The sequence below is a fragment of the Oculina patagonica genome, chromosome 11, assembly GCF_052425735.1.
Source record: "Oculina patagonica isolate OP01 chromosome 11, crgOcupat, whole genome shotgun sequence".
In the NCBI taxonomy this organism is placed as follows: domain Eukaryota; kingdom Metazoa; phylum Cnidaria; class Anthozoa; order Scleractinia; family Oculinidae; genus Oculina; species Oculina patagonica.
This window is the reverse complement of record NC_135768.1, coordinates 5,960,690-5,975,548: the sequence shown is the minus strand read 5'-3', so window position 1 is coordinate 5,975,548 and position 14,859 is coordinate 5,960,690. Positions and strand designations below refer to the sequence as shown.

At 39.3% G+C, this 14,859-nt stretch overlaps 1 protein-coding gene across 1 annotated transcript; it reads right to left on the bottom strand.

The window, feature by feature from the left end:
* Nucleotides 1-467: 467 nt before the first annotated feature.
* LOC144629960 (catenin beta-like) lies at nucleotides 468-12,332 on the bottom strand. Its single transcript, XM_078488218.1, is given in 14 exon segments — nucleotides 468-1,832; nucleotides 1,835-1,994; nucleotides 2,684-2,953; nucleotides 3,442-3,840; nucleotides 4,395-4,709; nucleotides 5,281-5,462; nucleotides 5,958-6,178; nucleotides 6,378-6,556; nucleotides 6,714-6,779; nucleotides 6,895-7,051; nucleotides 7,906-8,161; nucleotides 10,438-10,482; nucleotides 10,944-10,988; nucleotides 12,196-12,332. Coding segments are annotated over 11 exon segments (2,241 nt in total). The 5' UTR covers nucleotides 8,154-8,161; nucleotides 10,438-10,482; nucleotides 10,944-10,988; nucleotides 12,196-12,332; the 3' UTR covers nucleotides 468-1,788.
* Nucleotides 12,333-14,859: the final 2,527 nt, after the last annotated feature.

The following is a 14,859-nucleotide window of genomic DNA, read 5'->3' as shown; positions in this document are numbered from 1 at the left end:
AATGCTATCAATTATCTGCAAACTCATTCCCAGGGTCTTTCTCTTCTTCCTGCTCTTCAGCAGAAAGCTTGGACTTTTTTCTCTTCCAGAGATTCCAACCCTTTGTGAACGAAAATACTGGTAGGGAGTATTTTTAGTGCTGAAGGTGCAATTTTCTAAGGGGGTGTGGGGAAAATTGCAGATTTAGGTTTTCTTAAGTACCATTTCCGACATTTTGACATCATTTCTGAGTTATTCTATAAGGTCTTTATTCTTTTGGTGCTTTTCTTTACTTTTCTTACACTCAGATCGCAAAAAAGTACTAAAGATTAGCAACTTTTTCCTTGTTTTCAGAATTTCATGATAAATCGGGAGAATCTGATAAAAATCGGAAGAGCGGGAGGCAACGCATCAAATCGGGAGGGTTGGACAGTCATACATTTCAGGCCATTCATTACCCAGCAAACCATCAAACACACCAACACCAATTTTCTACATGATTATAAAATTTAATTGCACATAGCTGTTCAATCACTGTTCAATTCACGGCATATCAATCATTTCAATACATCGTTGGGCGGCACCGTCAAGCATGACTAAAAATACCTAAAATTAATTAGCTGCTCAGGCTCTCGGCAACAGCAATCTATAAATACAATAATTCAAAGCAAAAGAAAAAACATGCACCTACTATCATACATTTGCGTAAGAAGAAAATAGAAAAGATGGAAGGGAGTAAAACCAATATCAAAGTCAGTTCATCTGATCAAAAAGAAAAACTATGAAAAAATGTACAGAAAAGGGAAGGCCTACATGTTTGGTGATGATAGAAAAAAAACAGGCTGTAAAACATCTGCTTGTTATACAATAGTTTTGATTGGTATACCAACATCCCATAATTGACGTTAACTGTTCAGTATACACATGTACACAAGAGCTTTTATACAAAAAAGAAAACAAGTCAAACTCAGGAGATTTTCACAGTGTACCATCACAAAACACTGAACAGATTCCTTTTCCCAAGGCCATTTAACTTAAACAAGTGGAAAATCAAAGCCGCAAAAATCCATTGCATACAACTTACGGGATAACAGTATAATGCAATGGCTTCCCCGTCCTTTGAATAATGCAAGAGATAAATTATTTAAGTATCCAAAAGGATACTTTGGTAAATGAAGTAAAACAATGCCTTTGTGCAATTTTTTTTGTGTGGTTTCTTTGTTCAAATAATTATGACAGTCTAAAAATAATTATGCGATAAGAAAAACAAACACGCCAACAAGCTTTACATTACACACTGCGCTTAAAATAATACGTCCCACAAAATGTCTGTAGTTTGCAGAGGAAAGACTGTTATTAGAAATTCTCTATGACCATGGCAATGTTCTACTTCTTCAGTTTAACTACTTACAATGAAACGAAAACTGAGCAAAGAAAACTTCAAAGTAAAAGACTGTTCTTTGTTACAAAAGTTCCATTAATTTGTTGTCTTAAGCCCTTTGACAGTTGTTGTAGATATTAGAACACCCGTTTCAAATTGCTGAACCTGGCATTAGCTACCAGGACTTCAGTTAACTAGATAGATGCCCGACTTGCAATACAGTAGATGGTTGCCATTGGTAATTTCTGACAGAAATCTGCAGTCCTGAACTTTTTTTTTACATGCACTAACAATTCTTGCCCTAACAGTATCAGAGTATTGTTCAAAGTCAAGCAAAACTACCGGTTTAGGCAGCAGGAAGATACAGTTCAAAACCTATTCTAAGAGGTTAACATCATTGAAGTCCTGGGGACTAGAAACCAGTCTCCTCACAAATCAGTGTCGTACCAGGTGCCCCCAGCACCACGGGGAGGGGGTGGGCGAGAGGTTGCATGGAGGGGTCCCCATGGTGGAAGTCATATGCAGCCTCGTGAGAATAGTCCATTGGCTGATTATAATCAAATCCATCATGTGGGTAGCCGTATCCTCCAGGCGGCATGTTGTAATTCGGGTCTGGGAAGTCACCATCCATTGGCTAAGAGAAACAAAAGTGCATTAGCATCTTATCTCTATTTACAAGTCAGCAAATTTATCTGTGATGAGAGTAAAGAATATCAGGGGATAAAACTTAGTGCCTTGGTGTTCCACCAAAATGTGACAATCATCCGTAAAAAGTTTTGTTGGAGGTTGAGAGTGAAGAGTTTCTCTTGGCTATCATCTCAAAACTATAAAATCCACTAGTTACCAACATCTTTTGAGTACAGAAAAATTATCTGATCAACACAAAATAACCACAGTAGAATCCCAATTTCTTAAACCAGGGTTGTTGCTAAGGGCCGGCTGCCGACAATATTTCACCGGCTGAGAACTTAAATCCGGCTGAAATTTCACATGAAAACAAAGACTTAGGTAAACTTTTAGAGCTGCCAAGGCCAGAAAAGCCAGCTGAGATTGTTGATGAGCCGGCTTAGTGTTTTCTCCCTATCCGATCCCTAGCTACATCCTTGTTAAACCATGGATTTCTCAATCCTCCCGATAACTTGAACAGAAAGTCATTTCCCATGGATTTGCTTCACTCGGTCAAACAATGCAATTTTTACCCGGCTTGCTTTCTCAATAACTCACAATATCTCGATTCAATTTGTGTTTTCCTTGGAGGTTCAAAAAATTGGGATATCACTATAATTAGTAAGAGAAACACTTTACAAATGCAATGATTCTTACCTCGGGCCAAGGTGCGTCGTCACGGAACAGAGAACTTGTCAGCTCAACTGACAGCCTCTTCTTGTAATCTTGTGACTTATCCTCAGACATTCGGAACAGAACAGCAGCAGCATAAGCTGCAATGCCCTCATTTCTCGAGTGCAACAGATCTGTTAAGGGGGCAGTTGCATTTTCAGCCTCGATTGCTTCTGCGCCTTCCTTGTCCTGTGCCAGTTCACACAGCACTCCTGCGGCAACACGCTGAATGTTCTCAATTGGACAATAAAGAAGCTGGGGAGAAAAAGTAGCAAAAGGTTACTCTGGTGTTGGAATGTAATTTATATATTAATTTGTCCAGAACAGGACATGATTTACAATGTATATTGTAAAACTTTTCGAATCCAGTAGCCTTCAAAGTTCAAGAGAAGTGTTAATGAAAATTAGTGAAAATATCGCACAAGAACTGCTTCTTGAATACATTGTGTCCACTATTTACTGTATGTCAGCTACTGTAGCTTGAAACTTTCAGTTCAAAATACAAGGATTAAGTCCTAACAAATCAACTTTTATCCCCTTTTGACACTTGCAGGGCTGTATTAAGTTTTTTAAGCAGCTGTTATATTATTGAAGCTTTCACCTGTAGCTCAGTGTAACCTAACACCAATCAAAATCTTCACCTGCAACATCCAGGGAACTCAGCTGTAACAGGGGTTTAATACAGATTATGGCCCTTAATGGCAGCCCTGTCTTATACCAAAATTTTTTTGACAAATATTTACCTGAACAAAGAGTGGAATGCAGTGAAGACTTCTTATAACAGCTCTGTTGTGTGCTTCCCGCGCCAAGATATGCAGTGCGCCAACACATCCGTCAACGATGTCTTCCATCCTGACACCGTCAATCACTACACTCTGTCCAGGCCTCCTCTGCATGTCCTGGTGAGCTCGCATCATGAGCTGAACAAGCTGCGGCAGACCTCCATGCTCACGGATTGGGGTGTGATTAAGGGGGCACAATGCAAGATTGCGCATGAGGCCAACAACAGCCTTGATGAGAGGCCAGCGAGATGGTGGGTAAAGAAGTTTTACCAAGACTGGCAAGCCAAAGTGAACCCTCACTGCATTTTGGGCTTTCTCTGCATCTTCGTGTCGACTTGTCAAATGGCGTAGTGCGCAAACCTGAGAAAAATTGACTTGCATTAACTTCTGCAATATTCACTCAGATAACTTGAATATTTTTGCACATTTTTCTCTAACCCATAGCCCTTTTTACTTCTCTTAGCCAGCAGGGCCTTAGCACGAGAAACGAGAGGTTCTATCTAGAGACAAAGGATTTTCAGTCCTACAGTCCTGTAGATTCTGGGACTTCTGGTCTTCATGTGTGCAGTTGTAGTGTTCCTACATGTATATATTGTGTGGAAGAGTGATGGCACTTTTGACTTCCCTTCAAGATTCTTTGTTTTCAAACAGCCAATCAAAAAATTTAAATTTATTCAAAAATCCTATGTCTCCAGAGCCCTTTGTTTCTTGTGTCAAAGCCCCACGGCATAAGAGAAGCGAAAAGGGCTATGGGGACGGAATGGATCTAACCCGTAGAGATCAACTGTAGAAAATGGCTTAGGCATAACCAGGAAGACTGGAGGTCATGTACACCAATCAGGATGCAGATGACTTCTAGGATCAAAAAATCTCAAGGTTTAAAGAAGAAATGTACAATAGCGACATCTCCTTACCGCTGGCTCAGTGATCTCCTCTCTGTCTCCAGCCTGCATGCAGGTCCTCACCAGTGCCTCAATGCCACCAAACCTGTAAACAAGCTGCTTGTTGTTAGGGTTGTTGCACGACAGGTTTGATAAGATTCCTGCAGCACACGTCACCACTTGAATGTCATTGGATGAGAGTAGCTGCACCAACATCTGTAGCAAGTTCTCAAGTCCCTCTTCTTTGGTTGCGGCATCTGACAGATTACGCAGAGTCCACAGGCAGTTCTGGACCAGTCTGTTACTCTGGTGCCCTAGATGCATGGCAAGTGCCTGCATACCTCCAGCCTGACAAGGAATTTTAAAACAACATTTCACCTGTAAGCTTAATGAGTTCCACTACACTCTCAAAATTGGGAGTTAGGACATGTACAGCAAGCCAGGCCTAGTCATCTGGTAGTTAAATTTGTTTTCAACATAAGAGGTCAAAATGCACCACTCTCTATAAATAAAGTCAAGGTACTAAAATCACCAAATACCAAATAGCTCAGAATAAAAGATTTTGAAAGATCACCCAAGGACGAGAAATTAAAGATACAATATTACCCGAAGACTTCCAAAGATTTTTTTGGACAGTATTTAATGTCGTTAGGAAGGATGTTTGTCTCACAATGAAATCGCTTTGAGTTGTAGATCACAATGTTTCGACTGCAATACTGCTAGTCTTCATCAGGTGATGAGGTGGATTCTTGCAGTTGAAAACTTTGATCAACAACGCAAAGCGATTCCATCGAGACACAAACAAAGAAATGTTCATCTTTCCTATCTTACACCATGATAAACAATAAACACTCTTCAATGACAATTAATGTTGATCTTTGATGGCTGGAAGCAAAAGCACAGAAGTGTAGAAATTTACCTCAACAATGGCCTGCTTGTTGTCAGTATCGACAGAGAGAACCTTGAGCACACGACTGGTTGTGAACAGAAGCTTCTCATAGGTGTAACTCCTCATAATGCGCACCAGCTCTGCAGGCCCTCCTGATGCTAGGATGATCAGCTTGCTTTCCTTGTTGCCGTATGCCAGCACGTGAAGACAGTCTGCAACAAACAAGCAAACATCCATCAGCATCTAACAACTACACACACTTTGAAAGGAGCTATGTCACGGGAATTTCACAGATTTTTGGTCTAAACTGTTCTGAAATCAGAAGTAGGCAGTTTAACTAATACAAAAAAATCATAACCTTTGAACATTTAAAGGATAATTTAACCTTAATTTGCAGATAGAAATTAACCTACGGCTATAAATATCATTTTTTTGATGATGTGTGGAAACACCTTGAAAATGTCAGCCTGACTTTTTCAAGTTGCAATCTGTTTCCATCCAAGCCATCTGCAGCCAAGATGCTCGTTAACAGTTTCAGTGCTCTAATATAAGCAATTTTTTATGAAAATGGACTTTTATTTTTCGGTTTCCTGCAACACAAACATAATTTGTGGCTGTTCAAAAATCTGGTAAGATCCTTGACGAAGTCCCTTCAACTTTCCAGTTCAAGCTATCAATATTGTAAAATGATGGGTTGAATTACATACCAGTTACAATAGCCAGAAACTTGACATTGGTACGTCCCAGAAGTGCCACCATCTTCTGAAGTCCTCCTGCAAGTCTAACAGCCATTTTGGCACCTTCTTGATGAAGTAGCAGATTGTGCAGAGTAGTGATAGCATAAAACACTACGGCTTCCACAGGGGACCCAAGCAACCTGACAAGGGCTGGGATGCCTCCGGACTTGAAGATGGATAGCAGACCTTGCCTTTGGGCATTAAAGAAGAAGAAAACAAATGTTAGTCATCAAGAAGAGTCACAACTTTTAAAATAATGCATTGGATTTTGTATAGTAAACTGAGTGCTAACAATTAGGGGATAGAAAAGAATTATAGTGTGTTAAATGAAGAGAACACTCTATTCACTACTTATCAGTTTTCAAGTAAATACCTGCAATATTTACTTACCTGTGGTGTGACAAGTTGTGGAGGGTACCGGCAGCACATCGCATAGTCTCTGCATCACTGGAGTTGTTAAGTGCTTTGACCAGAGTTGCCACCATCTGCGGCGAGTTCATGATGGCGTGACGACTGGCATCTTTCTTGGACAGTTGATGTACCATCATTGCCGCTTGTCCAACCACCACCTAAGAGAGGTTGAATTTCAATTCAGCACCTGCCATGACCAACCTTTTTAATCCCAATTACCACATGTACTACTACATCAATGAAGCTCTTACAAAATTATTATTGAAGCCCTTACAAAATTATTATTATTGTCATTATTTCAGAGTGTTTACTAACCTGATCATCATCGTTCAACAGCTTGGTCAGTTCAGGAATAGCACGGGTTGCGAGATCAGCGTCATCCTACAAGCCACAAGAAAATAATCACAACAGAACTTAAAACAACTTGCACGATGATCCAACACAGAAAGAGGGTCTACCAATGACCTACCATCACAAAAACGTCATAAGATATTACCTGATAATTAATGAGGTTGACGACAGCTTGTTTGAGCATGAGCGATGGCTCAGCAAGACGCTGCACAGCTGTGGAGGATGTCGAGTCAAACTGTGTGGAAGGGATATGGGCTCCTTCCTCAAGTGTTTCTGGGAACATGGCTTGGCGAATACGTTGGCTGGTGGGAAAGGGCAAAGGAGAGTTACTATATTATTTGACAAGAAAAATTTGCTATACATGTACATAACGGACATGAAAGTAAGACATGCTGTACCAAGTGACTCTAACTTTTCAAGTCTATGTATAAAACTCTGACCATTCTCGTCCCCATAGCCCTTTCGTTTCTCTTAGCCGGCTGGGCCTTGGCACGAGAAAACGAAGGGCTCTGGGGACACAGGATTTCCAGTCCTAGATTCTAGGACTTCCGGTGTTCATGTATGCAGTCATGACGTTTCAAAAGAATGTATGAGAGAGTCGTTACATTTTCGACTTCCGTTTAGGAATTCTTTTTTCCAAACAGCCAATCAAAAAAATTCGAATTGATTCAAAAATCCTATGTCCCTAGAGCCCTCCGTTTTCTTGTGCCAAGCCGGCTAAGAGAAACAAAAGGGCTATGGGGACGAGAATGAACTCTGACTAGTCTGTGACCATTCAAATGAAAGCTGAGCAGCACTTTCACTTTCATTATGCTGTACAAGTTGGCTCTAACTTTCAAAGTCCTTGAATAACAACCTAGGCATTTCTTCCATGCGGTACTGTTAGCAAATTGGTTCTAACTTTTAAGTTTGTGGATGAAACCCCGCTTGTTGACATTCAAAAGTGACAGCATTGCCATTAATTTTTGCTACTGTTTGTTTTTCATATACTTTTTCACCTAAAAATTGGGATATTATTCTTTATAAATATGGACTTTTTCAGTCTTAAAACTTGGGTACTCTTGGGAATATGGAGTGAAATGTGGGTTATTAGTAAGATAAACAAAGTAACTGGCCCATTCACGTTTAATTCTATCTATCACAGGATTTTACCAACCTCCTGGTCGAGACAAACTGCTCATTCATAGCATGCATCTCCTGGTCGGAGAATCCTGTTTCCCATTCAAATGTCATGTGACTCGTCTTCATGTAGTCATCATCCTCATCACCTTTGACTGAGTGCGCAGTGGTGGTCGCACCTGACATGATGCCAGAGTCAGGGTAGTGCTGTTGTTGTGCCCACATTGCCGTGTGAGCTTCCTTGCTCATTTCACCGTGAGGAATGCCGATTCTGCTTGTCTCCATGGTGAAAACTGAAAAAGCAAAACAGAATTAAGAACACAAGTTTGGTGATCACTTATTTAACTGGTTAACTTATCTGATTATGGTAAAAACTGAGATGTACTAAAACCCAAAACAACAAAATGAAACCACCTAAACGAAACAACCAAAATGAGCGAAACCACCAATTAAAACAAAACTACTGAAACAACCAAAATGGCCAAAATGAATGAAACAAGCAAACCAATTACCATTATTGGGAGCTAACTGTAAACAGGATAACCTGCAGGTTCTTCACACCAACTGAAGTGCTTTTCAGGCTAATCAGAGTGGAAGGTGTACTCGGGTTAGCCTGTTTACAGTTAGCTCTCAATAATGGTAATGGTTTTGCTTGTTTTGGCAATTTTGTTTAGTTTCGGTCGTTTCCACGGTTTCATTTCAGTCCTTGTTAAGGGTACGTGGCGTAAAAATTCTCACTAAGTTTTCAGTGGCCTCTGTCAGCCTTTACCGAGTGAAACAAGTTTGTTATACAGCAGGATTCTGATTTCTAAAACCTTCAACAGAAACAAAACTTGATTTTAAAAGTCAGGGAGTTTGAGAAATCAGGATTAAAATTGCATTGTTCAACTGTGGAAAGGAAAACAACTTTTGGGTTGAGTTATCGAAATGTTCAAGAAATCAATGGTTAGAGAGAAATGAAGATTCAAATACATAGCTTTTGCTTATCATATGCCAATGTTTTTGAAATGTAAGCTTAACAATCAGTTTAAATCTAAAGCAAAGTAGTGCAAGCGCATGTGTAAAAGGCTTTCCTTTACTTATGGCAGTTGGCTCTGCTGTCAAGTGCCATGGCTGTAAGAAAAGCCTTTTGGTGTAACTCCTAACTCCCTGATTTACTTTGTTTCTAAGATGAACACGTTTACAATAGGCAAAAAAAAATAATTCCAACAAATTTGTACTGCAAAAGCGATCATAAATTACCTGTATAATGTGTCTATAAGAAACTTTGCTGTGACTATGAAAAAATGAGTGAATAAGGAAATAGTTTTTCCCCTTATTTTACAAGTACAACACAAAAATAAATTGCAGAAAAAGGCGTAAGTGCTATTAAAGCTAAGTAAACATCAGTCTTAAGATCACAAGGCTGAACTTGCCCTTGGCTTTCATTTATTAAAAAACACTTGTGGTCAAATATAACAATACTAAATTGACACATAATGTGTTTTGAAAAGCAAACTCTGTTGAAAAACAACTGTGTTCAAAACATAACTTCAATTTTGATGGGCTTAAGTGAAAAACAAGAATTATATCACCAAGAATTTATTTGGATATTGTGTCTAAGTGACTTCGATATTTTCCCCTGTATTTCAAGTGCAATGAAGTGACGTATTTCATGAACTGTGTGTCAGCTTGGTTTCAGAAATACCCACTGATTGTTAACCACAATAGTGAATTTCAGTTGAAACTGAATATTTTTCACAATCAAATCCAGAGGAATATTGATTTCTTGAACCTTCAAGAGATGGGAATTGGTTCAAGAAATAGCGGAGTTCGAGAAATCGAGGGTAGAATCGAAGTGTTCAACCAAGGAAATAAAAAACAACTTTTGGTAAGAGTTATTGGGAAGTTCAAGTAATCAAGGGTTGGAGAAATTAAATTCCACTATAGAACTAACCGACAAAAGTACATGTATGTTATAGTTTGTGTCAAAAAGTTACATAACAAAGTGTTGATCAACAAATGTTGCATTTCGTGATATAAATTATAAATCTTGGATAAAAAAGTTGTTGCAGACAATACACACAGTATATATCTACAATTCAAGAAAAACAAGAAAGTTTTTTAAGAATCAACAGATTTGTGAAAGTGATCAAGGCTTTTAGAAACTTGTCTGTATGACCCAATACAAGGGGGTTGTGTCTGAGAGGACTCTTAAAGGGCAATATTAATGACTGCAAAATGTTTTAAGTATTTATTTGCATATGCCAGAAAAATCCCAACTAATGCAAAAGGAATATCAAGTTGATCACTAATGTCTTCTGATTGAAATTCAAGTCACATACACCACACATACACTCAGGCAGCCCTCAAACGAAATAACATTGAGTGTTCATTTCGCAAGAGTTCTGCACATAACATGCATTGCAACGAACCATAACATAAGAAATTATAGAACACAAAAAGTTTCTCAAAGGTCCCCTTGGAACAAAAAGGCATCTACACACCTTAACGCCCACAAACAAAATCAAACTTTTCTTGTTACATGTGGCAAAAAGAAAAATAGATTTATGTACGATTTTAAGCTTACCTTTTCACCGGGCCAAGCTGTCTTCTTGTAGAAAATTCCCAGTGGCTACAAAGTAAAAAGAACGTTTAAAGATCTTCACAGCCTTTCCAATGTTAGACAATTTGGTGTTTTCCGATTAATAATTTTTACGAAACGTGACTTCCGACGGAAAAAAATCTACAAACCGTATCAAAGAACTCATTGTAGTCTGAGTAAACAACGAAGTTACGTAGCGGACATTAGAAAAATTTTATTCCCACACACAAAAGAGCGTGACAAACGAGTTTCTTGACTCTTCATCCAAAACTGCCGCAATCAAACGTATAAAGCTTATACAATTTGTGGCAAACGAAAATCTGGCTAGAAATAAAGTGACTGAGGACTTACGGAATAGCACTTGTAAGCTTACATGCAAGTTGAGCGAAAAAATATCCAGAGTGTAAGATTCAATTCTTTACCAGATAATAAGTTTATATAATACATTGTTTATGCTCAGTGTTGTTATATATTTTAGTACATTTTCTTACCAATCTTTTGCTTCTTATTGCATCTACTAAATGGAGATCATAGACCTGTAAAAAGTAGAAACACCGAAGGCAGTTTAGAAGAAAGCTGTTTGCAAGTATAAAGAAAACAACTTAGTAAAGCACACACAGAAATATCTTGTTGAGAGAGCTACGAGCAGTTATCGTTTACAAGTTTATAGTTTCCAAAAGCGGTAGGGTCGATCCTTGACAAGTTAATCCATTTTTAGGATGTCGGAAATTGGAGAGGAAGGGGAAACCCAAATTTTTGGCTTGCGCCGCCGTCAGAATTTAGAACTTCTTGCTTGAAGAGCCAACTAGTAGATCGAGCATTCGATCGCACAAACTCGGCGGGTGTTTAGCATCAAACAAAAATACTACCCCTGTTACAAGGCTGCAAGCTTTATCAGACGTTGCAGCTTAAACAAAAATCCACAAAACCGTCCAAGAAATTATTTTCATAACGTTTACAATACGCTTGTGGTACAAATAATGAGTTAAATCGGCCATTACGACCGCCTCGCACAGCGAGTTTTCCTGTCAAACACTCTGTTACGGGCAGTAATTCGAAAACTAAGACGAGCATAGAGTTTCACGCCACGGGAAAACTCTATAAAGTTTTAAAACATAAGATTCGAGTGGGAATGTGGAATGGTTGTCCCCTTCTCCTTGCCGTAACGGCGTTGACACATTCTCGGCGAAGAAAAATCTAAGGCGGCATACTGCATGTATACTGTCAGCTTTATATTCGTAGCGGCGAAGCGTAAAGGTTCGATTTGCCGAAAAAATATCAAAGTAAAGCGTTTTGGATATTTGCAAAGTATTAATACAATTTGAGAACGTTTATGGCGCAAAGAAAACTTTCAAATCTAGTTATAGTCGGCAAGGTAAACGAACACAAACACGCGGACACTTTTACCGATTTGACGGCAGACGACTTGCGGCCTAAATCAACCTATTGTTCAACGAGAAATCCAAGATATTCCGAAAACGATCAGTTTTAATCGAAATATAAAATCGCAAGATCCTTAACAAAAGAACAAAGCTAGACTTTCACCTAGATTCAGTCATCCGGCAGGTAGTTCTACTCGCAAAAAGACCGAATAACCCCAAATCTCCCTGCTGGTAAACAAGCATTACAACAATAAAGCTTTTCAATATAACCAAGAACGATGGCGCGCTCTGGAAGGCCGCTAACGCAGTTTTAAACAAAATTCCGACCTTTACAAGGCTTATTTCTAGCGAATGCGCTTACCTGAAGAACTGGCCGCTATACCGTGTCGCTTTTTTCAGCCACAGAAGTCGTTCGTCGATATAATGCTCGCTAAAAACTGAGAAAGAATCCAAAACAGTCACCGAGGGTTTGGCAATGAACCGAGCTAGCGTGGGTACGATTCGTCGCCTAAATTACCTGTCAATCATTCGCACACAAGTATGCAATCAACAGCAAAACGCATTTTCATCAGAGCGCGTTGGATTTGCGGTTTGCAGTGAAGCGAAAATTCAATTTTCTACGAATAAAAACAAAACAGATCGCACAATTTTGAAATATACGTGAATAATCGTTATTTTGAGGATCAAACAGCAGTCCTTGCTGCAGAAAATGTGTCAAATCGCTGAGCGATCGAGTGTTCTAATGACAGAAGAATTTGACAGGCATGCAATTTAAAACTCCCTAGGGACTCTCAAGGTCCCCTCCCAAATACTTTAACAGTTCAGAACAAAACAAAGACCAGCAAAATTAAGCGCATTTTCTGTCTGCTGCGTTGGCTACAATAGAAAAAAACTTTTGTTCTTTCATCGTTTTATATTCCCAAATAATGAATGAAATGATTCGTATCGATCGAATGGATTTATGATGACTAGCCGTGGGAAGCGTTGACAGTATTGAACCGGGGGGGGGGGGGGGCGACGTACGTTTAGCAACTCTGAGGAGAAGTGTAGTACTATTTTTTCGGGAAAACTCCTTTAAAAAAACAGTAACTTTGCTAGCAAAAGCAGCGTTTCCAGTATACCAATAATTGTAGTAGGCATATATTTTTTTTCGATTTACACCCGTCCACCCAAGAGAAGCAAACTTATGCAATATTATAGGAGGGGAGGTAGGCGTAAGATTCAGATCAAGATACTCCCCCCGGTTCCCTAACATGAAGTTAACTTTCAACTTTTCCTGTTATGTCACGTCTTTTTCTCTTTTTTCGTTCATACTTTTCGTCTTCAAGTTGAAAAAATACGACGATTGATCGCTGATATGCAAAATTTATTCTGTAATGTTCCGTAAAATGTATTCAGTTTCCCAACAGTTATGCTTGGATTAAAAATAACTGTAACCTTCAATTAGTGTTATTTTTAAACGCAAGGTCGATGGGCCATTAACTTTTTCCCGTCTAGCACAAATTAAACGTCTGATTTTATAATTATAGAGCAGTTGATTTTATTGCCACGAACAAGTAGTTTCCCTTAAGCCTCTAAAAATAAACTGCGTCAAACAACAGTTAAGAAAATTGTGAGAAGAGCATAATTATTTAAGATACCGGAATCACCCTAAATTAAATGGTTCAATATATTATTAGCAGAATAAAATAACACAATTTTGAGATTGCAAGTCGATAATTTCGATACAGGAAAACTGCAAGATTCTTTAGTTAAAACTTGTTCTTGGACTGGTTGGTCAGAGCTCAAAAACTGCATAATACTAGAATCAAACATATAGAGAGAAAACACGCGTTTTTTCTTTACTTTTCCAGATAGCTAGGGCATCTTATGTAAAATTTCCAACCATATGAGTTAGAAAAGCGATCGTATCGGGGGGAGCATGTTTTTGATCAAAACCGCAACCGAACCGGAAAAAAGCCTGAGGCGAGCGTCATTTTTTCATGCGTTCTGGTCAGAGATAGTTGCCAAAATAAACAGAAAACCTCCCTTTTATCGGTATTTATACAGAAAAATGGGAGGCGACGTGGCCTAACGCTTATTAGTGCACTGGACTCCGGATCGAGCAGTACGGGTTCGACCCCCTGGGCGGGGCACTTCGTTGTGCCTTGGGAAAGACACTTTACCCTCATAGTGCCTTTAACGTTCTCCATGCACCCTAGTGTATAAACTGGTACCGCCGAATTTAATGCTGACGAGCAACCCTGTGATGGACTAGCATCCCATCCTGGGGGAGAAGAAGTACTCCTATTCGCTTCAAGCTACGGAAACCGGTATAAGCTCCAGCCTGATGGGCCATTAGGTTCGAACGTAGTGTTCCCAGTGTTTTCAACATCACCTTGGAAATTTGTGCGGAAAGAATTCCGGCTAACCAACATCATTCGAAATGTTATCCGCTAAGATATTTTTCTTTAATTTCCATGGTTTTTTCCCTTTTCAAATCCAGCCGCGAATACGGAAGTTAGCCCAGCTAACGTGCGTTAATATAATCGTTGGCAGCCTGTTGTATTGCTCATTTATCATCCCAACCATGCTATATTGACCGTATATACGTTACATGTAAATGAGATTCATCAACGTATTCTAAGGGGTATATTCAAAACTTTTATTATAGATGAGTTTCCTGCTACCTTATAGTGTAGGTTTGTGAAAGGGCTGCCATTTGCTATCAAAGGAATGCGGAAAGGTTACCTTTCAGTCAAAAAAGGTATATAAGAGGGAAAGGGCTTGGATCTTGGGGTGGAGGGGTGGAGCCTCAGCGCATAAAATATTGTAAAGTAGCCCCCCACCCCCCCACCCCCATCCCTCCGGGTATGGGAGATGGATTCAAATCCTACTGTTCTATTTTTACAGACAAAAATTTGGGAAAAGAAATACTAAAAGGGAAATGCTATCCTCGTCTTCAGATCCTATCGGCAGGACTGCAGCACGAGGAAAGCCAATGACCTTAGAGACCCTTAGAAAGAAATGACCAGAAGCATTTTGG